This window comes from Electrona antarctica (genome assembly GCF_951216825.1).
Source record: "Electrona antarctica genome assembly, chromosome: 12".
Classification (NCBI taxonomy): Eukaryota; Metazoa; Chordata; class Actinopteri; order Myctophiformes; family Myctophidae; genus Electrona; species Electrona antarctica.
Window position 1 is genome coordinate 7,735,180 of NC_136793.1, and position 27,785 is coordinate 7,762,964.

Consider the following 27,785-nt stretch of genomic DNA (forward strand, 5'->3'; position numbering starts at 1 on the left):
GCCTGGTGGAGACAAAAAGGGTGAGATAGCCACGGTTTGGGGTGAGCTATCTGCACGTTCTGAAATGTCAGGACGAGTTGGTAAAAGGGTGAGTTTGTTGGTCTTCACAAGTACAACTATACAATTTGAGGTACCCTATAACAGTGGTTCTCAAAGTGGGGTCCGAGGACCCCCAGGGGTCCTTGAGGGAGTACCAGGGGGTCCCCAGCTAAATGATATAGTTTGTAACCAACTGGACCCTTATGGGTCAACGGGTCCAATTTGGTTCCATTTGTACACTTTCAGAGTTAAATTAACATTGATTGTACTACATAAATGGGGGTCCCAGAGATATAAATGCCCTTAAATGGGGGGTCCGTAGACTAATGCAGGTCAAACTGGGGGTCCTTGAAATGAAACGGGTGGAGAATCACTGCTAGAGCCGTGAAAATCTTCTCTCTCTCGTGTGTGTGTGCGTGTGTGTGCGCGCGTGCGTGCGTGCGTGTGGAGAGAGAGGGAGAGAGAGAGAGAGAGAGAGAGCGAGAGAGAGAGGGGGGAGGAGTGTTCTCAGACAGAGAGAGGAGAGCACAGATTCTACAAGCAGGCGCAAAGTCCGACCGACAGAATTGAAACAACCAAAGAAGACCAAAGCAAAGCAAAGCAACCCCAAAGCCAGAGCACCGAACCCCCGCTACGGAGAGAGAGACGAGCCGCCGATCAGCCTGGAGGGTTTATGGAGCTGACTAGCAGGGCCTTAGACTCCCATTCCTCACACTTTAACTGACTGTTGTTCAGTTCCTTTCCTTCTCGGCTCCTTCCTCCCCGCCCCTGCACGGCACGGCACGGCACGGATCGGATCGGATCGCATTGCGCGGAGCAGTCTAATGCCCTTGCGCACCTCCGGGGGAGGCGGAGAGGAGGAGGCGGAGGAGGAAGGCGAGCAGCCCGGGGAGCAGGAGGAGGAGGAGAGACCCAGAGAGAGAGAGAGAACCGAGAAGCGGCCTGGCTGTCTGACTGACTGTAGTGTAAGATCCGGACATTATTAAAGCTTTGAATCCGCTGGAGGAGGTGTTGTTGTAGTTGTTGTTAGAGGTCCCAGTACTGCTCCCTGCGGACCACCACCCCCCTCCCCCCCCTGCATGGACGGGGATGGGCAGAGCCTGTGGATGCCGTCGCCGCGGGGCTGAGCGCCTCGCCTGCCCGGCTCCAGCGCTCCGTCTGCGGCCACTGCTGCAGCTGCTGCTCGGTCTGTGCTGCGGAGCGAGTCTGGGTAAGAATGATGATTAAGATCTGCTTCTGTTTTTATAAATGTATCTGTACTATTATTAGTGATATATTGTCTAGTCTAGTGTAATGTTTTCAAAGCCCCACAAAATACACGCTTTTCGATTTACTTTATAGGCTACTTTGTCTTTATTCCAGTCGTTTTTAACCCTTTTCTCATATCAAGAAAAGGCCCATGCATTATTTATTGGGAATTTGAGCCACGGACCACCATTTGATGACATTTATCCTCTTAAAACTTAATTAGAAGGTTTTGTTTATTTATGGGATAACATTTTGTTATAGGAGCAATACAGTAACAGCCAAACAGCCAAAAATAACAATTCTTATACATTCTCTAATACTTCTTGTAAATTAAGTAATACAGCTGTTTAACAAAAGAAAATCAACTCTTGCAACATTCTCCTAACATTTTACACTCTCAAGAGTTACACATCTATTAGGGTCCATTTGGTTACCAACTCTCCATCATTTATAGCTGGGGGCCACCTGGAGCCCCCTCAAGGACCACAGGTGGTCCCCGGACCACCTGGAGCCCCCTCAAGGACCACTGGTGGTCCCCGGACCACCTGGAGCCCCCTCAAGGACCACTGGTGGTCCCCTGACAGACCACTGGTTGAGAAACCACTATTGGAACAATGCATAGTTTAGGGTCTATTTCTGAACAATGCATGCATAACAATAGCAGCACAATACAGTGTGTAAATAAATATACATGGAGTTAGCAGTGCAGCATGGATGCTAATGTCTACCCCCAGTCAGTCCTTGACACAATTAATAAAACAGTTATATCACAATATAACAACATATGGACACATGCAAGGTATACCTTATTGGCCTGAATATAAGATTTTCCAATGGAAATATCCTAAAACACAGCAGATCAGTGCCGCGCTACGAGCGTGTAGATCTGCTGTTTTAAAAAAAAATCGTGAACATGTGGCGCAAATCTTTGAATATATATTCTTTCAGAGCGTTTTAAACTCAAATCTTTGCTTCTGTGGGGTTCCTGGAACAACATATTTTCAGATGGGGGTCGGCGGCCAATTACATATAATCTTGGGACATGAAAATGTTTGAGAACGACAGACAGAAACATAGGATTTTCAGAAAACTGTCAGGATTTGAAGACATATGTAGAATCGTCCTCAGGTCTAAATAGGATAATCAGTGACTAGACTATTTGACATTCAATGTTCTTTTTGAGTCAAATGAGTCTTGAAAACGGGGTTCGGTCTTAGAATCAGAGTCGCCCTATATTCGGCACAATACGGTAATTAAACAAAACGAGTAATAGTGCATTGAGTACATAGTACACATAAAACTGAACTTAAATTACGGCTGTTTTGAGAACTGACTAAAATACTATCATAGACCCATTCATTCATCATTAAATAAAGAATACTGGAAATAATGTGCTTGAAACACAAAGGATTGCAAGTGAATAAATATTAACCATGTTTTAAGATCGTGCTTAAAAATATGTAAGCGTTCTCTAAATGGCCACGGATAAAACAAAAATCACACCTGTGTGAAGTGAGGGGCGCTAATATATGTGATGTAAAACAAACGGTGCCAACACACACAAACGTTAAACGCCATTAACAATAAAGAGACAATATGACGACCTAAATGAGGCACATTATGGCGTACATTTTCCCTTCATTGTCAATGGCGTTTACAAAACAAACATCGAACTACAGATAGAGCAACGTTTTGTGATTTTGACCCTGTGAGGAGGAGTCACATTGGGCTGTTTTATATTTGTATTAGTTTCTCACATGCAGCAGAAGTGTTTAAAAACCATGTAGACCTGAAAACGATTCTACAAATGTCTTCTAAATCATGACAGTTTTCAGAAGAACCCTATGTTTCTATATCAGTGGTGCTCAAACTATTTCATGTCAAGGACCCCAAATATGTATTTGACCGCCAACCCCACCCCCCCCTAACCTGACTCCGCCAGATGGGGCAGCAGAGAGTACACTGGGTTCCCCCCTCCTGCTCCCATCTGGGAACTCTCAGGCAGACTTGATGCCCGGCCACAAAACGGCCTGGCCAATCATCAGCAGCAGCTTCTAGCTTCTAGCTGCTGCTGATTGGCCAGGCCGTTTTGTGGCCGGGCATCAAGTCTGCCTGAGAGTTCCCAGATGGGAGCAGGAGGAGTGTACTCTCTGCTGCCCCATCTGGCGGAGTCAGGTTACCCCCCCCCCCCCCCCCCCCCCATCTGAAAATATGTTGTTCCAGGGACCCACCAGAAGCAAAGATTTGAGTTAAAAACGTTCGCTCTGAAAGAATAATATATTCAAAGATTTGCGCCACATTTTAACGATTTTTCAAAAATAGCAGACCTACTCGGTGCCGCGCTATGAGCTTGTAGATCTGCTATTTTTCAATAGCTAAAGTGTAACACAATGCTTAAAAACACCAAAAGGCGCCCCCGCCCAGAAGTGTTTCATGACATGCTGTATATATACAGCTGTGGCTCCAGAGATGCATCAACACGCCACGCTGCGTGACTGTCTTTGTCCCGCTATTATTACACATGCTGTCTTTTAAACAATGACTCTGTTTACTTCCTAATGTCATCATCTGGAGGGTGAACGTGTAATCAACTCACACAGAGAGAGAGAGAGAGAGAGAGAGAGAGACCTTGCTGTTTGTTTTTATAGTCGCACGCTGAAAATACCAGAGCTACAAGCTCACAGCGACAAGAGACGCTTGTGAGGTTGAGGATTATATGATTTAATAAGGCCTGGTGTGTCTGTCTGTCTGTCTGTCTGTCTGTCTGTCTGCGAGAGAGAGAGAGAGAGAGAGAGAGCTTGTATCATGTTTCTCTCTCTCTCCTGGGTCGTCTGTCTGTTTGCTAATGGCTCATGGATGGAGGAGAGAGTCCATCATTTGAGCTTCATCTGGGCTCCACATGCAGCCCCTCCCCCCTCCTCTCCTCTCCTCTCCTCTCCTCTCCTCTCCTCTCCTCTCCTCTCCTCCTCCCCTCCCCTCTGTTGGGACTGGACTGGATGATTGAAGTCTGTCAGAAACTAGACACATATTGTCCATTTAAAAAAACGTTTGCATTTGTAGCACAAATCTGTGATCTCTGTTGTCTGTGGTGCATTCATGATGTCAGGGTTGTACATGTGGACGTGTAGCCTAGTGATTCTCAACATGTGGTAGGCCTACGTGTACCACCGGTGGTACTTGAGCCCCCCTCGCGGAGGAGTCGCCCCAAAAAATAACAATAAAACAAAGAGAAAAGTGGAATGAAATATTTATATTACTACATAGTCCACTTGCCAGAATGTGAACCCAGACGTGTTGAGTATACACACCAAGGTTTTATGTTAGAAATGTTGGCTCAATGGTCCAGGCACCTTGGCTGGTAATCCAGTCTGGCAGTGTGCCGCGGGTTCGACTCCCGATCCCGATGGCCTTTACTGCATGTCTTCCCCCATCTCTCTCCCCATTTCCTGTCAGCCTACTGTCTGTCCCCCCATAAAAAATATAAAATAAAGGCGAAAGCCACAAAAAAAACATTAAAAGAAACAAAAAAAAAACAGTAATCCTGGTCTCTAAACTACCTCCCCTAACTACTACCTAACTACTACCTAAAAGAACTGGTCGGAATAACGTGTTCCTTCCACGTGCTACGTCCAACCAGGGAAAGGAGCAACTTGGACACTCATGCATGAAGGAAGCATGAGTTCAAGTCCGTTGCTCTCCCCAGGTTGGCGGAGGGTGTGTAGAGCCCAGGATCACATTAGATAATTGACACAGGGGTGAAAAATGGGTTACAAAATCGTGGGATAAAAACTAGTGTCAACGTGTCAAACTAGGGGGTTTTCATGATGCTGAATCCATTCCAAGCATTAGTTTAGCCAAAAAACACTCATTGGGCTAAAAACAGCCATTGCCGTCATCACAAACGTGATGATGTCAGTGGGCATGTTCACAATGGGGCTCTATGGGCTGGCAAGTAGACTAACAGGTTTTCATTGATTGATTGATTGATTGAAATATCTATTAACAGTTTGCAGAATTACAGTTATTAAGCACAAACTCAATACAAAGACTGTTAACTGTGAGTGGACGACCCAATAAAGCATTACACTTGTTTACAAGAGGGTCCTGCACCTTGTTCAATTCATCAAAACATAATAGACACTTCTATATAGCCAAAGAACAGAACAGGAATTCATCATAAAGGAGGTAAAAAGGGAAAAGAAACATATACAGTGAGGGGAAAAAGGGGTGGGTGGTGGGGGGGGAAGTAGCGTCAGAAGCGGGAGGTAGTTCTTCTGACCAAGAAACTGGTTGAAATGAGCACGACATATGATATGATATGATATGATATAGTACTTTATTGTCAGTTCACACTGAAATGTGTCTTGCGACACAGCAGCCAAGTATGCAGAACACATAAATACACATTTGACATAACACAAAGAACAAGACAATTTACATACATAAAGACATGTAGACAAGAGCAATATCCACCGCTTAGATTATCCTGAGGCTACTACGACTCCTGATTAAGCCTCAAGGTCGACTGGTGGACAAAGGACCTCTTTAGTCTGACCTTATTGTATGCTGGTACACCATATCTCCTTCCTGAAGGTAGCAACCTATATTCTCCATACAACACATGCTTAGTATTAGAGGTGATATTCCTTGCTAACCTTAGGATGCTGTTATCATACGTGGATGTATAAAGTTTCTGAAGTTGTTGTCCAACAATCTTTGAACAAATGTTCAGTTGTTGCAGCATTTGTGACTTTAGGGCTGCAGACAAACATCCACACCAGGTGGTACTACAGTACTGAAGAACACTCATAATAACAGAAGTGAAAAACAAAAGACAGGCAGCACACCTAGCCGTTAATAGAAGATCTGAGGACGGATTAATCACGTTAGAAATATCATCAGTTGTTGCTGATTTGGTGATTGGACAGCGTTCTGTCAGAGCAGCAGCACTATTGGGTTTAGAACAAAAACAAAAACCAATCGAAGAAAAACAAATTCAATTTCCCTCCTAGCTGAATCGGATGGGGCAGGCTCTACGCTCCTATATTTTAACCCACTTTTTGGGCGGGAACCCCTTTTGGTGTTAGCATTATGTTATGCTTTAGCTATTGAAAAATAGCAGATCTACAAGCTCATAGCGCGCCACCGAGTGGCGCGCTACGAGCTTGTAGGTCTGCTATTTTTGAAAAATCGAAGAACCACTGACATAGAAACATAGCTTTTTCAGAAAACTATCAGGATTTAGAAGACATTTTTAGAATCTGATCTCAGGTCAAAATGGGTTAAGGTGGTAACTTGCCTTCTTGGTATAAAAAGGTTGACAACCACTGATGAACGTTATAACGGGAGAGAAGTTTGACAAGCATTTAGTTTAGATTTAGTGGCTTTACAACATGGTCATGTTGACTGTTGTTTACCCAGCAACACCCTGGTCTGTGTCTGTGTGTGTGCGTGTGCGTGAGCGTGTGCGTGCGTGTGCATTTATATAGTGCTTTCATCCAAAGCACTTAGATTGTGCATTACATTCACCCATTCACACACTTGGACACTAACTCTGGGGGAGCCCACAGGGATCGAACTGGGAACCTCGTGGTTCCCATCCGGCTACTCTACCCCTGAGTCACTGCTTCCGATATGTGTGCGTGCGTGCGTGCGTGCGTGCGTGCGTGCGTGCGTGTTTGCTGTTTATTTGTGGGGCGGTCACACCTTCAGTAATTGGTTTAACACTGCTTCGTCTGAAGCCAAAACAGACTGTTCTGGCGCACACACACACACACACACACACACACACACACACACACACACACACACACACACACACACACACACACACACACACACACCTGAACACAGAATCTGATACACAGCGTTGTGAGTTCATACTTAATGTAATAACTGACATTATTGTGAACCAAATATAGACATGACACGTTTGGGGAAACGGCCGTTAGATCCTCTCGTCTGTAGGAGGAAAATGTCTCTAAATCCTTGAAAAAACATTTACTTAAGTTGTCATACCGATACATAGGAACTAAAAATCACACCTGTGTGAAGTGAGCGGCGCTAATGTATTAAAGTCTAACTCATGTTGCTATGATGAGGTGATGTAATGGTGATGTAAAACAAACACACAACAAAACAAACATTAAACTCTCTTTATTGTTAATGGCATTTTATTTTTGTGTTAAACATTAAACTCTGTCCATTGTCAATGGCGTTTTTGAGTGGTGCAACCACTCCAAGGAACAGCAATGTCCGTGTTAACCTATGTGACTATGTGCACCAGTAGGGGCAAAAGTGGCACTGTTGTGCCAGAAACAGAGAAAGAGAGTTAGTGCTGCACTGTTGCCTGCTAATGAGAGGGGGCAGGGGGAGAGGGGAGTTGCACCACTCAGTTCACACGGTTTGTTTAACTAAAACATTAAACCTGTAGGAGGGGCTATCGCCCCTCCTATATACTCCTCTATAACAGCACTCACTAGCACTTCACTCTCCACGTCTTACCACCTTGTCTTTGATGATGCTATAGCGGTTGATGCTAGATGTTGATGCTAGCGGTTGATGCTAGTGGTTGATGCTAGTGGTTGATGCTAGCGGTTGATGCTAGTGGTTGATGCTAGCGGTGGATACTAGACGATCCTTAAAGGTATATTCAGTGATTTCACTTAATTCAAATATCACTTCTTTTTTTGTTTTGTTGTGATAATCCTCCCTACTATAGAGTGTGCTGACCATATAAGGAGTTCCTCCCTGCCCCCAGTTAACCCCTGGGGGTCAAAAAACCTTAGGTTTAATTTTTGGCTAGGTGGCCCAGCCTTCATCCAATCAGGATAGAGAGGGGCCTTCCGCCAATCATGATCGTGCGGGGGTGGGCCTTGGTTGTGTGTGCTGTTGGCCTGTTGCGTGTCCCACCACTGTAGTGCATGCATGTGAACATCTTGTTACCGGGGCGGAAGGTTTTTTTTCCAAATCACCCAAATCACTGAATGCTCCTTTAAGCTCAATTTCATCATCTCATTCCGGCCAATCAGAATTTGCAGTCCTCACCTTCGTCAGTTCGTCTTCAATGTTTGTGTTTACACAAACACTCAAAGGTGGCCATTCGGCATTCAATGTTTGTGTTTAATAGGACAAGGTTTGTGTTTACACAAACCCTCAAAGCTGGACATATTAGGGGCCAGCGCCCCTCAAAAACAAAAGAAACTCGATCTTCTGTCAAACCTTTTCGTTATCCACATTTCATCATTTTGGAAATGGCATAATTTTGGGGTCCATATATGGGTGGTAAAGGAAATTACATCATTTTGGGGGTCCTTGAGTGTGAGAACCAGTGTGCTGGAGGAAAGGTCACGGGGTCACTGGAGGAAAGGTCACGGGGTCACTGGGATGGTTTAAAGCTCATACTCCAGAGACGCTGCGTGTGTGTTTGAGCTTGATGAGTGTGAAACACACACACACACACACACACACACACACACACACACACACACACACACACACACACACACACACACACACACACACACACACACACACACAACGAGGTGATCAATAAGGCAGCTGTTTGAAGCCTTTCCCCTCAGGTGGAGAGCAGATCCTCCTTTGCTGATCTCTTTGCTGCGTGCGTGCGTGCGTGCGTGCGTGCGTGCGTGCGTGCGTGCGTGCGTGCATGCGTGCGTGCGTGCGTGCAGGGTTCACACATGTTTGCCTTTGTAAGAAGAGAACGCAGAAAAATAGACACAGACAGATGTTAAATACAGGATCCAGGATATGTTTTCAAATACATTGAACTTTTCTTTTTTTTTTACACAATTGCAGTAAATCATATAATTAAATATTCAATAATGTGTTTTCACAGATTCAAAGGTTTTATGGTCATCCCGGATGGATTGATTCTAGCCTTAGAATAATTGATATAAATATATTTGTAAATCTCTATGAAAAAAGAAGAAAAAACTAACAAACAGATATTCTCTATTATTATCATAAACCAATTGAAGTCAGTTCCTTGACTTACAGCAGTGGTTCCCAAAGTGGGGTCCGGGGACCTCCAGGGGTACCTGAGGGAGTTCCAGGGGGTCCCCAGCCAAATGATAGTTTGGAACCAAATGGACCCTTATGGGTCTGTAACTCTGAGAGTGTACAAATGGAATCCTTCCACGTGTACACTCTCAGAGTTAAATTAACATTGATTTTACAATATAAATTGGGGTCCCAGAGATAGAAATGCCATTAAATGGGGGTCCGTAGACTAATGCATGTCAAACTGGGGGGTCCTTGAAATTAAACGGGTTGAGAATCACTGCTAGAGCCGTAAGAATCTTCTCTTATGGGGTCCCTGGCATATCCTTTCAAATGGGGGGTCCGCGGGCTGATGAGTGTCAATTTGGGGGTCCTTGACATGAAAAAGTTTGGGAACCACTGACTTACAGGAATCAACTGCAGTCTGTCATGATGGAAGACTTCACAGCTACATGCAGAAGCTCCCACCACACACACACACACACACACACACACACACACACGCACACACACACACACACACACACACACACACACAGCTCTCCCAGGCTGTCCGGAATGCCAGCTGCGTTTGACGAGGAGGTGGCGACTGTGCGTGCATGTGCGTGCGTGCGTGTGCATGTGTGTTACTGTTTGTGTGTGTGAGGGTTTTAATGTCCCCACTAGTACAGCAGAACATTGTGAGGACCCCATTTCTCTTGTCCTCACAAGATGTTTGGTTTTATTTCTGTTAGAGTTAGACTCAGGTTGGGGTTAGGACCACCATTATGATTCATGCTGACTTGTGAGCCGGTCTGGTGGCCCCAAAATACTAAACAATTGCTTGCACAATATTGCTATCCTGAAGAGTCTGTCTGTCTGTCTGTCTGTCTGTCTGTCTGTCTGTCTGTCTGTCTGTCTGTCTGTCTGTCTGTCTGTCTGTCTGTCTGTCTGTCTGTCTGTCTGTCTGTCTGTCTGTCTGTCTGTCTGTCTGTCTGTGAGCGCACGTGCGTGCGCGGCTGCGTGCGCATGCTTCTCTGAAGAGCTTCCATTGGTACACGTAATCTAAGAGAAGCACTGTGACTAATGCATTAGACCTGATCTCTCTCTCTCTCTCTCTCTCTCTCTCTCTCTCTCTCCTTTTAACTTCCTGCCACTCTCTATCTTCTCCATCTACAGTGTCTGTCTGTCTGTCTGTCTGTCTGTCTGTCTGTCTGTCTGTCTGTCTGTCTGTCTGTCTGTCTGTCTGTCTGTCTGTCTGTCTGTCTGTCTGTCTGTCTGTCTGTCTGTCTGTCTGTCTGTCTGTCTGTCTGTCTGTGTTTGTCTCTCAGATTGCTTTATTTGTACTCATGCTGAATTTCATTGACAGAGAAACGTTTTAGGGAATTCTGACATAAGCATATCTGTCTGTCTGTCATATCTGGCCACATTTGGCCATCCCTGCTCTAAAGCTATATATGGATTTGTTGAAACATAAGCACATCTATATGATATCTTTATGTGGTAACATAATCTATATATCTTTGACCAGAATGGAACAGAGCCTTCATTAGAATCATTAACACTGACTCTGTTTGACCAGAATGGAACAGAGCCTTCGTTAGCATCATTAACACTGACTCTGTTTGACCAGAATGGAACAGAGCCTTCGTTAGCATCATTAACACTGGCTCTGTTTGACCAGCATGGAACAGAGCCTTCATTAGCATCATTAACACTGACTCTGTTTGACCAGAATGGAACAGAGCCTTCGTTAGCATCATTAACACTGACTCTGTTTGACCAGAATGGAACAGAGTCTTCATTAGTATCATTAACACTGACTCTGTTTGACCAGAATGGAACAGAGCCTTCATTAGCATCATTAACACTGACTCTGTTTGACCAGAATGGAACAGAGCCTTCATTAGCATCATTAACACTGACTCTGTTTGACCAGAATGGAACAGAGCCTTCGTTAGCATCATTAACACTGACTCTGTTTGACCAGAATGGAACAGAGCCTTCGTTAGCATCATTAACACTGACTCTGTTTGACCAGAATGGAACAGAGCCTTCGTTAGCATCATTAACACTGACTGTTTGACCAGAATGGAACAGAGCCTTCAGCATCATTAACACTGGCTCTGTTTGACCAGAATGGAACAGAGCCTTCGTTAGTATCATTAACACTGACTCTGTTTGACCAGCACTGACTCCGTTTGATCAGAATGGAACAGAGCCTTCATTATTTAGCATCATTAACACTGACTCTGTTTGACCAGAATGGAACAGAGCCTTCGTTAGCATCATTAACACTGACTCTGTTTGACCAGAATGGAACAGAGCCTTCATTAGCATCATTAACACTGGCTCTGTTTGACCAGAATGGAACAGAGCCTTCATTAGCATCATTAACACTGACTCTGTTTGGCCAGAATGGAACAGAGCCTTCGTTAGCATCATTAACACTGACTCTGTTTGACCAGAATGGAACAGAGCTAGGAAGTAAGGAAGTAAGGAAGGGTCCCAACAGAATATTTTGGGAGTCTGGACGCAGGTCATTCCACTCAAATCATGAACGTAGCGTGCAATTTACGTGAAATCTTTCACAGACTTTCCTACTAGAAATGAAATGAAATGATTACTATATTTACCCAGGGTATCTGGGCTAAGCTCAAGAACTTGTTTCCAGCCAGGCCCTGCTCATAGAACATTTCATCGTAGTGGTTCAATGCCTTGTTCAAGGGAACTTCAGCGGTGGTAATTTTAACGTGTCGGACCGCTGATTCGAACTGGCGACCTTCCGGTATCAAGACCGCTCCGCAATCCGTTCGGCCACCGCTGCCTAGGCTGAGGAATATATCCCACCCTTTTCACATTGGCCTGTTATAGCGCCACCAACAGGTAGCAAGCTAACTGTACCTGTATGTGTATGTCTTGTGTATTTGTACTGTATGTCATGTTGCACCTATGTCTCTTTACTGTGTACTTGCACTGCATGCTGTAATGTTGTAGTTGTGTGTATAGGACCCCCTCTAAAACGACATGCATCTCAAGGGGCCGTCCTCTCGATAAAATTCTGACAAATTCTGACCAAAATGGGCTGGCTGCCGTGCATGGAACCAATAGAGCGTCGCAGTCCCGCCCCCTTTCATGACGACGCCAGGCCCAGGAAATGAATCACAATGCATTTTTCCCATAGACATTTCAAAAAGTATTTATTTAAAGACCTTTTAAGCGTCGTACGAAGCCACCTCGAGTCGTGACAAATCATGACAACACACACAATATTTTGGACCAAACAAATAATTACATAGAAGAAAAACAACAAAAAAAGTGTTGTATCCTGACGTTTTTTTCTACTTTCTAATTATTTGTTTGGCCCGAAAGATTGTGTTTGTTGTCATGATTTGTCACGACAAGAGTTGGCTTTGTCCGCGGCGTAAACGTCTTTAAATAAATACTTTCTGAAATGTCTATGAGGAAAATGAACAGAGAATAATTTCCTGGGCCCTGGTAGGGGGCGGGACTGGGCCCTGGTAGGGGGCGGGACTGGGCCCTGGTAGGGGGCGGGACTGGGCCCTGGTAGGGGGCGGGACTGCGACGCTCTATAGCCAGATTCCAATACCCGAAATCTCAGCCACTCGCTCACTCACACTGGCTCACTACAGCATGACAGTGTTATGGTGAAATTGGTGACCTGCTGAAATATGTGGAGTCTTGTGGACTTCACATGACTTACACAGAGGTCTTTAAATACGAGAAATATGGTGCCTAAATATCAGTATAGGTTGAACTCTGCTAGTAAAACAAATCACAGTGATTTACGTTCAGACAGTGACGTTTATGTGTTGGTCGCATATTTCAGCAGGTCACCAATGTCTCCGTAACACTGCCGTGCTGGAGTGAGCCAGTGTGAGTGAGTGAGCGAAGTCGATTCTACAAACGTCTTCTAAATCCTGACAGTTTTCTGAAAAAACCCATGTTTCTATGACAGTCGTTCTCAAACATTTTCATGTCAAGGACCCCCAGAAATACATGTAGTTGGCCGCCGACCCCCATCTGAAAATATGTTGTTCCAGGAACCTCCCAGAAGCAAAGATTTGAGTTAAAAACGTTCACTCAGAACCACATTTTCACGATTTTTCAAAAATAGTAGTGGCGCGCTATGAGCTTGTAGATCTGCTATTTTTCAATAGCTAAAGCATAACATAATGCTAACACCAAAAGGGGTTCCCGCCCAGAATGGGTTCAGCTGAATATTGCAGATCTACAAGCTCACAATGCGTCGTATCGCGACGTGTTGTGACCTTAATTGGCAGACTGAAAACTCACCTGTTCTCCCAGGCCTTTTTATCCTTATTTGGAAATTGGTTGGACACTTTTTTTACTGCCTTATCTGATGAACTCACTTTTATTGTGTTTGATGCACTTATTAAATTGTATTTGCTGCCATTATTCTTTGGGGGTTTCTGGTGTTTTTTATAACCATGATGTTTTGAGCAATATGTGATATTTTTGCGAACTGAGTTTTTATATTGTGCAGTGAGTAAGTTACTTGTCTTTTCTCTTGGTGTGCAGCACTTTGGTCAGCCTTGGCTGTTTTTAAATGAGCTCTATAAATAAAATTGACTTGACTTGACTTGACTTGTAGATCTGCTATTTTCAGCAGCCACGCATATATAATGGCACCACCGAAATACATTTTAGTCAATTAAGTCAACTGTAGATTTAGTCGACTAAAATCATATGATATTTATTTAACTAAAACTAGCTTAATGGTAAAACATTCCAGATGACTAAAATATGCCTAAAACCTTAACAGAATTTTATTCAAAGTGACTAAAACTAAATCATTGAAAAACCAATGCTGGAGTAGTGCAGTGTAGTGTGTGTGTGTGTGTGTGTGTGTGTGTGTGTGTGTGTGTGTGTGTGTGTGTGTGTGTGTGTGTGTGTGTGTGTGTGTGTGTGTGTGTGTGTGTGTGTGTGTGTGTGTGTGTGTGTGTGTGTGTGTGTGTGTGTGAACTTTGTCCTACTGTTTTGACAGCTTGTCAGATCATCTTTACTGTCTGTCTGATTAGAACAGGAAACTGTGCTGTTAAATATCAAAGCATGCACACACACACACGTCACACACACACGTCACACACACACACACACAATATGGACAATATATTAATGTGTACGAGGCAACCACTTCGTGTACATGTGTATGTGTTTGTGTGTGTGTGTGTGTTCATTCATATATATATATATATATATATATATATATATATATATATTGATTGAAATGTTTATTTGAATAAAGACATTTTAAAACAATATAAACAGAAACGACAGAATAACATGCAGTACAAAATAATAAAAAAGAAAATTCAAAAGGAATGAGAAGAAGCATAGCTTATTGCTCCCACCCCCTTTCCATCAATACTAAATATCATTACATTGTCTATTTAATTATCTATATGTGTGTGTGTGTGTGTGTGTGTGTGTGTGTGTGTGTGTGTGTGTGTGTGTGTGTGTGTGTGTGTGTGTGTGTGTGTGTGTGTGTGTGTGTGTGTGTGTGTGTGTGTGTGTGTGTGTGTGTGTGTGTGTGTGTGTTCACATCCTCAGGTCTAAATGGGTTAAGGCATGCAAATGGGTACATATCATGTGACATTTCATGTGAAATGTACCCCATTCTGTAAACGGTTAATAAATACTTCAATCAATGAATCAATCAATATCATTATCGTTGTGTTGTTCCAGGTCACTGCCAGCAGGGGTCCCCGGCCGCCTCCCCTCCCCCACAGTGTCGCATCCAGAAGTGCACGTCGGACTTCGTGACGCTGACCTCTCACCTGACGCCGGCGGCGGACGGCTTCGACCTGGACTTCTGCAGCGGGCTGCGGGCGTACTCCTCCTGCACCACGCGCACCGCCAAGGCCTGCCGCGGGAACCTGGTGTTCCACTCCGCCGTGCTGGGCATCTCTGACCTCATGAGCCAGGTGGGTATCTATCTGACCTCTGACCTCTGACCTCATGAGCCAGGTGGGCATAGATATATATAAGAAAGCTAGATGGCTCACCCGCGCTGCTGGCCAATGAGAGCAACGTTGCTACGTGGCGGCCATCTTACCGAGGGGCAGCATAACATTGTGTCTATGGGGCAAATACTTTTTAAATAACCATAACTTGCTCAATTTTCATCCGATTTTCAAACGGTTTGGTTTGTTATAAACGCCAGAGACGTCCGCATACTTATATGCTTTTACATGAGATTTATATATAAAAAAAATTAAGCAGATAAGCGACCTGGATCATAGCCACGTTGATAACGTTTGTAATAAACCAACCCGTTTGTAAATCCGTCAACATTTGAGGGAGTTATGACTGTTTTTGTTTGAGCTGCCGTAGAACATACTGTACCCACCCAGCCCACCCAGCTGTGTGAAAACTCCTAACGTAGGACTACCGGTTGTGGACCGGAAATGGCGGCTTTTCAAAATAAGAGCTCAAATTAAAAAAATGCTGGCGTGAATTAGATCCTAATTTTTCAATAAGTGATAGCGGTCTAAGTGTTAAAGAAGTATTTGGCCGTATGCAAGTTAACTTATTCTGGGCGGGAACCCCTTTTGTTGTTTTAAGCATTATGTTATACTTTAGCTATTGAAAAATAGCATAACTACAAGCTCACTACATTTTCACGAAAAATAGCAGATCTACAAACTCGTAGCGCGGCAGTTTGTAGATCTGCTATTTTTCGTGAAAATGTGGCGCAAATATTTGAATATATATCCTTTCAGAGCGAACATTTTTAACTCACATCTTTGCTTCTGGGAGGTTCCCTAGAACAATATATTTTCAGATGGGGGGTCGGCGGCCAATTACATATATTTTTGGGGGTCCTTGACATGAAAATGTTTGAGAACCACTGACATAGAAACATGAGGTTTTTTTTCAGAAAACTGTCATGATTTAGAAGACATTTTGTAGAATGGTCCTCAGGTCTAAGTGGGTTTAAACGTGGGTTTAAACGTGACGTGACGTTGTTGTGCTTTCAGAGGAACTGCTCCAGAGACGGGCCGACGTCGGCCACGCAGCCCGAGGAGCCCCTCCCCGAGCCCTGCGACTACCACGGGCGCATGATGCACGCGCACGCCGCACACACGCACGCTCACATGCACGCGCACCACGCGCACGGCGGCCACGCACACGCGCACGGTGGCCAGGCGCCACCGGCGCTCGGCGGCGACATGCCGCCCGGATACCTGTTCTGTGGACTCTTCGGCGACCCGCACCTGCGCACGTTCAGGTAGGCCTGACCCGGAAGGGTCCATTTGATAGAAATGCCATTAAATGGGGGGTCCGTAGACTAATATGCATGTCAAACTGGGGGTCCTTGAAATTAAACAGGTTGAGAATCACTGCTAGAGATGTAAAAATCTTCCCTTATGGGGGTCCCTGGCATATCTCTTCAAATGGGGGTCCGTGGTCTAATTAGTGTCAATTTTGGGGGTCCTTGACATGAAAAACATTGGGAACCCCTGGTTTAAAGGTGTAGTGAAATGAAAAATATTTTTTAAATATTTTTCACACGTTTAGACCATATGGGCATCATATGGGCATACCTAACAATGGATGCCAAAAAAATGGTCAAATTCAAATTTTTGTGTGTTTTTATATCAAAAGTCAATAAAAAAAATGTTTTATTACTTCCTGAAAATGAAAACGTGCTGCGTGATGACATGTCGAGGCCCACATCAATAAAAGCCAATAAAAATGAAGCTCACCAGTTTGATTCCCATTACATGCTCCTTGTCCTCCTCCACAGCTGGTTTTGATTAAAGAACTACTCTGTTTTTAATCTCATTCGATATGACATCCAGACAGTGTATTACTTGTTTTTAAATTTAATCATCACGCTAAAATATGTATATAGGTTGTGTATAGGTTAGAAATAATCCCCTGGCTTTGTCCCACGTCTCTCTGTCACTTTGTTTACAAACGAAACTGCACGTGTGAGACTTCCTCTCCCATAGCCTCTCCATGTGACGCTCTGATTGGTTCAGAAACTTCAGAGCCAGCATTTCAAGCTGAAACTTCAAAATCAAATGACCACCATTTCCGTTTCACTACACCTTTAATATACCTTTAATATATATATATTATATATATTATTTTTTAACCCTTTCAGGGACAGCTTCCAGACGTGTAAGGTGGAAGGGGCGTGGCCTCTGATCGACAACCGCTTCCTGTCCGTGCAGGTCACCAACGTCCCGGTGGTGAGCGGCTCCAGCGCCACGGCAACCAATAAGGTGAGGGGGGTGGGGTTTAATGTTGACCAATCATGTAGTGTACTGTATGGTCGTATATAGGGATGTTAACATCATATCCAACACAACTGGGGCTGGTTGTGTTTGCTCTGCTGCTCTTCTGTTGAGACGTTTAGATTCAATGAATGCTTTGCTTTGCTTTTTTTTAAGGATTGTGTGTGCGTGTGTGTGCGTGCGTGCGCGCGGGAATATGTCCTCCAGGTGTCAGTCTTGTGACTGTGTGTGTGTGTGTGTGTGTGTGTGTGTGTGTGTGTGTGTGTGTGTGTGTGTGTGTGTGTGTGTGTGTGTGCGTGTGCGTGTGTTAGTCATCTAGCCTGTAGTGTAATGAGCTCTAATATCATGGAATGACATGGTGTGAAAGGAAGCCAGTGTGTCGCTCTGGACACACACACACACACACACACACACACACACACACACACACACACACACACACACACACAGCAGCTTTATTGTCCTCAGGAGAGAACATTCCTTTCACAGTCATGTGAGATGCATGTACACACAGGAATATGTGTGTGTGTGCGTGTGTGTGTGCGTGCGCGTGGTTGCACACGTGTCAAAGCCCCCCCCCCCCTCCACACTATCATGTTCTGGCTGGGGAAAAAACTCTGGTTAAGTATATTTATATTTTTTTATACCAATACCTTCGTCCAATAGCTTTTACCTAACTGAGTATAAACAGAGTATGACTACGTTTGTCATTTGACCACAGTCTGGGGGGAGGGGGGTCGTGGTCAGTCTGGAAGGGGGGGGGGGGGGTCGTGGTCATTCTGGAAGAGGGGGGGGAGGGGGGTCGTGGTCATTCTGGAAGGGGTGGGGTGGGGTGGGGTGGGGGGGGGGGGGGGGGGGGGGGGTCGTGGTCAGTCTGGAATAGGCATTCCTGCACCGAGGTGCCAAAGCAGGGGTAGAATTCTCCCTGACTCCAAATCTGTCCTAATGTTAGCAAGGAATATCACCTCTAATACTAGCCACGTGTTGTAGAGATTATAAGGAATATCACCTCTAATACTAGCTAGATGTGTTGTAGAGAATGTAAGGAATAACACCTCTAATACTAGCTAGATGTGTTGTAGAGATGTAAGGAATATCACCTCTTAATACTAGCCACGTGTTGTAGAGAATATAAGGAATATCACCTCTAATACTAGCTAGATGTGTTGTAGAGAATATAAGGAATATCACCTCTAATACTAGCCACGTGTTGTAGAGAATATAAGGAATATCACCTCTAATACTAGCCTTGTGTTGTAGAGAATATAAGGAATATCACCTCTAATACTAGCTAGATGTGTTGTAGAGAATATAAGGAATATCACCTCTAATACTAGCTAGATGTGTTGTAGAGAATGTAAGGAATATCACCTCTAATACTAGCCACGTGTTGTAGAGAATATAAGGAATATCACCTCTAATACTAGCTAGATGTGTTGTAGAGAATATAAGGAATATCACCTCTAATACTAGCTAGATGTGTTGTAGAGAATATAAGGAATATCACCTCTAATACTAGCTAGATGTGTTGTAGAGAATAATAAGGAATATCACCTCTCCATGTGTTGTATGGAGAGTATACAGTAGGTTGTACCAGCATACACTAAGGTCCGACTAAAGAGGTAATTTGTCCACCAGTCGACTTTGAGGCTTAATCAGGAGTTATAGCCATGGGGTAATCTAAGCGGTGGACATTGCTCTTGTCTTAATCTGGTCATCCCAGTTTAGTAAAATGTTCAATATATATTTAGGACGACCGTCGAGCCAATTCTACCCTATGGCTCTGAGACATGGACACTTTCAAAGAAATTAGAGAAACGGTTGGATGGCACTTACACCCGCCTTCTAATGAGAGCGCAAAATCTCTTGGAAGAGCCACCCATCGACTAATCTAATATACGGCAACCTTCCCCGTGTTTCTTCACTAGTCCGATCCAGAAGAACACAGTTTGCCGGCCACTGCTACAGAGCTGAAAATGAGGTTATATCTTCCCTTCTTCTCTGGACTCCTGCCTCAAAGCAGACCAGAGGTAGAAAACTGTCGTTCCCTGATGTCATCGCGATAGGGACACATGCATCAGTAAGCAGGAACTGGGGATGGCAATGAAGGGACCTGGAAGTCTGGCCGTGGCATTGTGAAATCCATGATCTCGACCGCGGTCGAAAAATGATGATGATGATGATGATCATGTCTTTATGTATGTAATATTGTTTTGTTCTTTTTGTGCTGTGTCAAATGTGTGTATGTGTTGCATACATGGTTGCATAGGGGCGACGGTGGTTCAGGGGTAGAGTGGCCGGATGGTAACCCGGTTCGAACCCGGGCTCCCCCAGAGTTAGTGTCCTTGAGCAAGACACAAGACAAATACATATCAACTCGGGGGGGGGGGGGGGGGGGGGTGTTGACAGTCAGATGCTTGAGATCCGCCTTGTTAAAGTACAAACGGAACGGATGCTATTATGCAGCTTCGGTAAATTTACAATTTCTTGTGTTTTATATTTGTAAGTCTGATCGTTAATGGGGGGGGGGGGGGAAGAGAGAGAGAGAGAGAGAGAGAGAGGCCTGCAGATTGGAACAGGAATGCCCAATAACTCATTTAGACCTGAGGTCGATTCTACAAAATGTCGGACCCCCCAAAACTATATGTAATCGGCCGCCGACCCCCATCTGAAAATATGTTGTTCCAGGGACCTCCCCCCCACCCCCCCCCCCCCCCCCCCAGTAGCAAAGATTTGAGTTAAAAACGTTCGCTCTGAAAGAATATAATATTAAAAGATTTGCATCACATTTTCACGATTTTTTAAAAAACAGGCAGATCTATAAGCTCATAGCGCGGCACTCGGTGCCGCGCTATGAGCTTGTAGATCTGCTGTTTTTCAACGGCTACAGTATAACGTAATGCTTAAAACACAAAAAGGGGTTCCCGTTCAGAACGGGATAATAATTAAGCCCAGAGCTGAACGAGGCTCTGTGGCTGAATCCTGTTCAATGTCTGACATAATTGGCACTCCGACCACATGACCATGCTTCCTGTGTCTGTGTTAAAGATGGAGGGCCGTGAGTTTTGTATTTATTTCCAGTTTTTCCATGTGTTTATGATGAGTAGAAAACTGTCATCGCTAGGGACAACATGCATCAGTAAACAAGAACTGGGGATGGCAATGAAGGACCGGAAAGTCTGGCGTGGCATTGTGAAATCCATGATCTCGACCGCGGTCGAAAAATGATGATGATGATGAGGTGACAGTAACGGTGAAAAATATCACGCCACCCCATCTTTAATCCCACATGACGAGGCTTCCTGTATCTGCGTTAATCCCGCCTACGTGTTTCCATCGTGGTCCTATGCGTTGAATTCATCAACGGAACATAGAATATTAATACATGTCATCGACAGAAAAGGGAAAGAACGGCAGCAGTGTATATGAGCCCTCATTTCAATGGAATTTAGTATAAGAAGTGTGTGTACTGTGTATGTCTGTTACACTGGACACACACGCACGCACGCACGCGTGCACGCATGTGCACACACACGCGCACGCACACACACCAGCACAAACACATTACACAGGTACTGGTTCTCCCCGGACAACAGTTAAAAACAAATTACTTTTTAACAAGTTGTAATTTGGCACAGCTATGCAAACACTGTGACACACACACATGCATGCACACACACACACACACACACACGCACACCCACACCGTGACGCTGTGTTAGTGTCAGCAGGGGTGGGTGTGGCATTAGCGTTAGCATCATTGTTCCGGTCAATGGCTGCTTTGTTCACATGACAGCCAGCCTAGTCACTAGTGTGTGTGTGTGTGTGTGTGTGTGTGTGTGTGTGTGTGTGTGTGTGTGTGTGTGTGTGTGTGTGTGTGTGTGTGTGTGTGTGTGTGTGTGTGTGTGTGTGTGTGTGTGTGTGTGTGTGTGTGTGTGTGTGTGTGTGTGTGTGTGTGTGTGTGTGTGTGCTCCTAATAATCATGACTAATAACCTGCCCCACCTCTGACACACAAGGTCACACTTCCTGAAGTGTGTGTGTGCGTGTGCGTGTGTATATATTGACAATTTTGTCAACAAATAAAAACAAGACTAAAATGTTAGGAAGGGAACTAGTGGACAAGAGATCCAGTATAAGTCATTTTGCATTGTTGCATGCTGAAAATAGCCGATCTACAAGCTCTCAACACATCGCAGCCGCGACACGTTGAGAGCTTGTAGATCTGCTATTTTTACTGGAGATGCGGCGACGACATTGGATTTCTAAACAAATTATTTCAACGCAAAATGCTGCGTTCAAGATCAGGAGAGTTCAGAATAAATCAATTCACGGGTATATGGCCGCATTTTCATTTCTTCCACCACAGTAAATGCTGCATTCATGGTCTGGAAAGGGCAGTTGTTTTACAGACGGGTAAAAGGGCAGTTGTTTTACAGACGGGTAAAAGGGCAGTTGTTTTACAGACGGGTAAAAGGGCAGTTGTTTTACAGACGGGTAAATGGGCAGTTGTTTTACAGACGGGTAAAAGGGCAGTTGTTTTACAGACGGGTAAAACGGCAGTTGTTTTACAGACGGGTAAAAGGGCAGTTGTTTTACAGACGGGTAAAAGGACAGTTGTTTTACAGACGGGTAAAAGGGCAGTTGTTTTACAGACGTGTATGTGTGCACGTCCTGATTGTGATGATATTATGTTAATTTACTAGTACTGTCCACACCCCCAGACCGTGTGCTCTGCTCCTGTACTGGAAGTGAAGGTTATTACATTATACACAGAAGCAAGCAGTGTTTGTTTGCACAACTGTTCGGCTTGTGCGTTTGATAAGAGGGCCGCTAACCTAATGGGAGGCTAACCTGATAGGATGCTAACCTGACGTGTGTGTGTGTGTGTGTGTGTGTGTGTGTGTGTGTGTGTGTGTGTGTGTGTGTGTGTGTGTGTGCGTGTGCGTGTGCGTGCGCGCTCGTGATATTGTATTCTTTATTGTGAAACAACACTAAGGAAATGCAGGAATAGAAATAGGTGAATGGTAAACAAAATAAATCACACCCGTCTGAAGTGAGGGGCGCTAATATATTAAAGTCTAACTCATGTATAGGTGACAAGGTTTGAATGAGAGCCTGCCATCGCACAAATTCCAGCTTTTCACCAGAGGAGAAATGAGTTAATAACACAGGCAGACTCTTCACATACTAGCATGTCTGAAATAAGTGTCATAACCTTTCAAGCTTGTTTTCTCAACTCACTGTTTCTCTGCAAGACATTACTCTATAAGCCATATCTCCAACACTGGTGGGTCAAACTGAACAACCAATATGTCAATTTGAAGTTATGATTCACTGCTTTCACATGACATGAAAAAACAAAATGGGGGCGTGGAAAGGGGGCTGTGAGATAGGCCTATGGCAGTCCCTCAGTCAAATCTGGTCAAACACAAACATGAAATGCCTTTAACAATAGAGACAATATGACATATTTTTTCCCTTCATTATCAATGGCGTTTACAAAACAAACATTGAACTAAAAACAAACATTAAACCCCTCAAAAGAAAAGCAAATGAATGTGTCCAACAGAGTAGCACTGCCCTCTGGTGTCCAGCAGGAGTCATAGCGATGGTTGAAGAGTAAGTAAGATTACTAAGACATTTAGGGACTTTTGATCTAAATAAACACACACACAGAGAGTAACTTCTAGGGCTCTATTTTCGACCCCTTATCCCTTAAACTACTAAAAATTGAATAGTTAAATAGCCAATCAACATCGACACGTTGTGAGCTTGTAGATTGGCTATTTGAACTACTCTCTTCTTCTAAATGGTAAAAAAGGCAAAGATGTTTAGGGATAAGGGGTTTAGCATGGACGAAAATAGAGCTCCTTATCTCTTGCTGTGTTCACATATAGTATTCAGCCTTGTATTGATTCCTTGTATTGATTCTGAATAGTTTTTTTAAATTTACACATTAATCATGTTTACCGAGATTGCCTTTTTTCACATTAGAAATATTGCACAAATTAGACCTTATATCTGTTGGACGATGCAAAAACGCTGATCCACGCCTTTGTTTTCTCTTGGCTTAATTACGGCAATGCACTTTTTTCTGGACAGATTACAACTTGTTCAAAATGTGGCAGCCAGAGTTTTTAACAAAAACTAAGATGAGATAACCTATTACTCCAGTTTTAGCTTCACTGCATTGGTTTCCGGTTGTTTTTAGGATTGATTTTTTAATTATTTTACTTGGTTATGAAGCTCTCAATGGTCTCACATGACTGCCTGCCTAAATATGTCCCAAACCGCCCCCTAACGTCTTCCACTGCTGGCCTGCTCGCTGTGCCTAAAAAAATGCCAACTAACCCAGTGTGTGGTGGTTGTGTCTCCGTGTCTAACCCATGGTTACCGTCCCTAATCTCCGTGTCTCTCCAGATCACGGTGATCTTCAAGCCGTTCGAGGCGTGCACAGAGCAGCGTGTCTACCAGGCCCAGACCGACAACCTCCCGGCGGCCTTCGACGACGGGACGGTCAGCAGCGACCCCTCCTTCTTCTCCTCCTCCTCGCTGGAGGCGGAGTCCTCGTCCTCCTCGCCGGGGGGAGGGGCCTCGGCCTCCACGGGGCCGGACGGGCGCCCGCGCGCCCTGTGGATCCGGGAGCGTGCGCCGGGGCGCCACGTGGAGCTGCACGCACGCTACATCGGCGTGACGCTGGTGGTGCGCCAGCTGGGCCGCTACCTGACGATGGCGCTGCGCATCCCTGAGGAGCTGGCGCTGACATACGACCCCGAGACGCAGGACCTCCAGCTGTGCCTGAACGGCTGCCCGAGCGCCGAGCGCATCGACCGCGGCCAGGGACGCCTGCCGCTGCCGGCGCCCGCCGCCTCCCCACCCGCCCTGGGACTGCAGGTGAGACCCCCCTGGCCACGCCCCCTGGCCCCACCCCCTGGCCCCGCCCACGTCCCTTGGCCTCGCCCCCTGGCCACGCCCCCCACCCCCCAGTTATGAGCCATTCTAATTGGAGGATTGAACGGCAGCGTGCATGCGGCCAAACACAAGGTGCAGAAGGAGAGGCAAACCAGAAAAAAAAGTTAAAAAAAAAGAATATATATTTTTTTTCAATAAGAAAGACCTGGCCTGAGCCATGGCTCAGTGGTCCAGACACCTTAGCTGGTAACCCAGTCTGGCAGTGTGCCGCGGGTTCGACTCCTGGCCTTTACTGCATGTCACTCCCCCCCCCCCCCCCCCCCATCTCTCTCCCCATTTCCTGTCAGCCTACTGTCTGTCCCTCCATAAAAAAAATTAAAATAAAGGCGAAAGCCACAAAAAAAAACATTTAAGAAAGACCTAAGGACACCTATACACGTCCAAGGCACCTCGTGGCTTTGATTCCCAGGACATGTAAACACGTCCTTAGCAGTGTTGTTTTCGTCGACTAAAACTAAGACGAAAAATATTCGTCGACTACCTTTTTTCACCGACGAAAACTAAATGAAAACTAAGCTATGATGACTAAAACTAAGACTAAATATACTGACAATTTCGTCAACAAATAAAAACTAGACTAAAATGTTAGGAAGGGACTAGTGGACAAGAGATCCAGTATGAGTCATTTTACACTTGGTTGCATGCGTCGCAGCGCGACACGTTGTGAGCTTGTAGATCGGCTATTTTCAGTATGTGTAAAAACAGTCATTACGACGGCATCAAGGCACCGCCAAAACACATTTTAGTCGACTAAATCAACCGTAGATTTAGTCGACTAAAATCTCATGATTTAGTCGACTAAAACTAGACAAAACACTAAAACATTCCAGGTGACTAAAATGTGACTAAATGAAAACTATTGAAGAGACCATGACTAAAACTAAAATCAAAAATTTGCTGCCAAAAACAACACTGGTCCTAAGCATGAAAAAGTGTTAAGTTGAGTAGCCCCGCCCTGGCATCTACTAACCGTTGCTTTGCCCCTCCCCCCTCCAGGCCCAGCGGGGTGGTGTGGCGCCCCCTAGAGGAGGCTTCAGCGTGGAGGCGGCGCGGCAGCGCTGCAGCGAGCGGCTGCAGCACCGCGACATCTACTTCCAGTCGTGCGTGTTCGACCTCCTCACCACCGGAGACGCCAACTTCACCGCGGCCGCGCTCAGCGCGCTGACGGACATGGAGAGCCTGCACCCCCACAAGGAGCGCTGGAGGATCTACCCGGCCCCTCACAGCTCCGCCCCTCCCGCCCCCGCCTCTCGGCCAATGGCTACGGAGCACCTCGCCGCTATGACACTAGTGCTGCTGGTTGCGACATGCGGCGGTGGTGGCGTTGTCTTCTGAGGTCGCGCTTGGTTTTTTTAATTTGCGGCAAGCGTGCGTCGGTCTGTTGTGTGACTGCTTGCTTCTGTTGTCCCGTGTTGCGTGCGTGCGTGCGTGCGTGCGTGCGTGCGTGCGTGCGTGCGTGCGTGCGTGCGTGCGTGCGTGCGTGCGTGCGTGCGTGTGTGTGTGTGCGTGCGTGCGTGCGTGTGTGTGTGTGTGTGTGAAAGAGAGAGAGAGAGAGAGAGAGAGCTGGTGTGGAAACGAGTGGCCGGTTTTTTTTCCACACCCTACAACATGGCGGTCCCCCCAGAGTGGTGGGGCTCAACGTTGAAGCCGCGAGACGTAGTTGTGGTCAGAGATGGTACTGCAGGAGGGCCCCTCCCTGCGTTTAGCGCAGGGAAACCCCGCGCAGCCAGCACGGGGTTTAACGTTGAGCACTTCCGCATTATGACCAACAAACTGTTGGCGGTCAAACGCGGAAGTAGAGCGCCGTTCTTCCGGGTGCTTCAAACAGGAAGTAGAGCGTTCTTCCGGGTGCTTCAAACAGGAAGTATAGCGTTCTTCCGGGTGCTTCAAACAGGAAGTAGAGCGTTCTTCCGGGTGCTTCAAACAGGAAGTAGAGTGTTCTTCCGGGTCCTTCAAACAGGAAGTAGAGCGTTCTTCCGGGTCCTTCAAACAGGAAGTAGAGCGTTCTTCCGGGTCCTTCAAACAGGAAGTAGAGCGTTCTTCCGGGTCCTTCAAACAGGAAGTAGAGCGTTCTTCCGGGTCCTTTAAACAGGAAGTAGAGCGTTCTTCCGGGTCCTTCAAACAGGAAGTAGAGCGTTCTTCCGGGTCCTTCAAACAGGAAGTAGAGCGTTCTTCCGGGTCCTTCTTCCTCCTTGCAGATCTTAAACAGCTCTGTGTGTTTTTACCAGATCTCCATAAATAAATACTTTAAATAGCAGCCTTCATCCAAAGCGCTTTGTAAAGAATGTGCATTACATTCACCCACACACAAACACACACACATGACATGCACACCCACACACACACATGCGCACGCACGCACGCACGCACGCATGCACGCACTCACACATGACAAGTACAAGCACATGCACATTCATGCACGCACGCACACACACACACACACACACACACACACACACACACACACACACACACACATTCACACAGCTTTACATAGATTGTGCATTACGTTATTCACCCATTCACACACACATTCACACACTGATGGCGGAGGAAACCATGCAAGGCACCAACCTGCACATCGGGAGCAATCAGGGGTTCAGAGTCTTGCTCAAGGACACTTTGACACTAACTCTGGGGGAGTCGCTTCCCCGGTTGGTGGGGTTATTTTCCCCACAGGGGAATCTTAGATCAACTCCGAAAGAATAAGGTTGCGAATACAAGCGGCCGAAATAAGTTTCCTCAGACGGGTATCTGGCATCTCCCTTAGAGATAGGGTGAGAAGTTCAGTCACGCGAGAGAGAGACTCGGAGTAGACTTCTTCGCTTGGAAAGGAGCCAGCTTAGGTGGTTCGGGCATCTGGTTAGGATGCCTCTCGGGCGTCTGCCTAGGGAGGTCCTCGAGGCACGTCCCACTGGGAGGAGACCCCGGGGCAGACCAAGGACCAGATGGAGGAAACACATCGACTCACTGGCCTTGGAACGTCTCGGGATCCCCCAGGAGAAAGTTACTAATGTTGCTCTGGAGAGGGAAGTCTGGAGCTCTCTGGTGGAGCTGTTGCCCCCGTGACCCGGATAAGGATAAGCGGTTGAAGATGGATGGATGGTACTTCAATAGGAATGACTCCAGGTTGTACATAGCGTGTTTTGGTGTAAATTAAGGTACACACATGATTGTTTGTTTGTTTTTGTTGTTGGTTTGATTGTTCTTAAACATCAGACGAAAGAGGATGA

General features: G+C 45.6%; 1 protein-coding gene across 1 annotated transcript; it reads left to right on the plus strand.

The window, feature by feature from the left end:
* The first annotated feature begins 603 nt into the window (after positions 1–603).
* Positions 604–26,553, plus strand: rgmb (repulsive guidance molecule BMP co-receptor b). Its single transcript, XM_079516703.1, has 6 exons — positions 604–1,249; positions 15,019–15,257; positions 16,314–16,564; positions 17,447–17,567; positions 24,001–24,474; positions 25,549–26,553. Exons 1-6 carry the CDS (start codon positions 1,129–1,131, stop codon positions 25,885–25,887), a joined length of 1,545 nt encoding a protein of 514 aa, XP_079372829.1. The 5' UTR covers positions 604–1,128; the 3' UTR covers positions 25,888–26,553.
* The last annotated feature ends 1,232 nt before the right edge of the window (positions 26,554–27,785 follow it).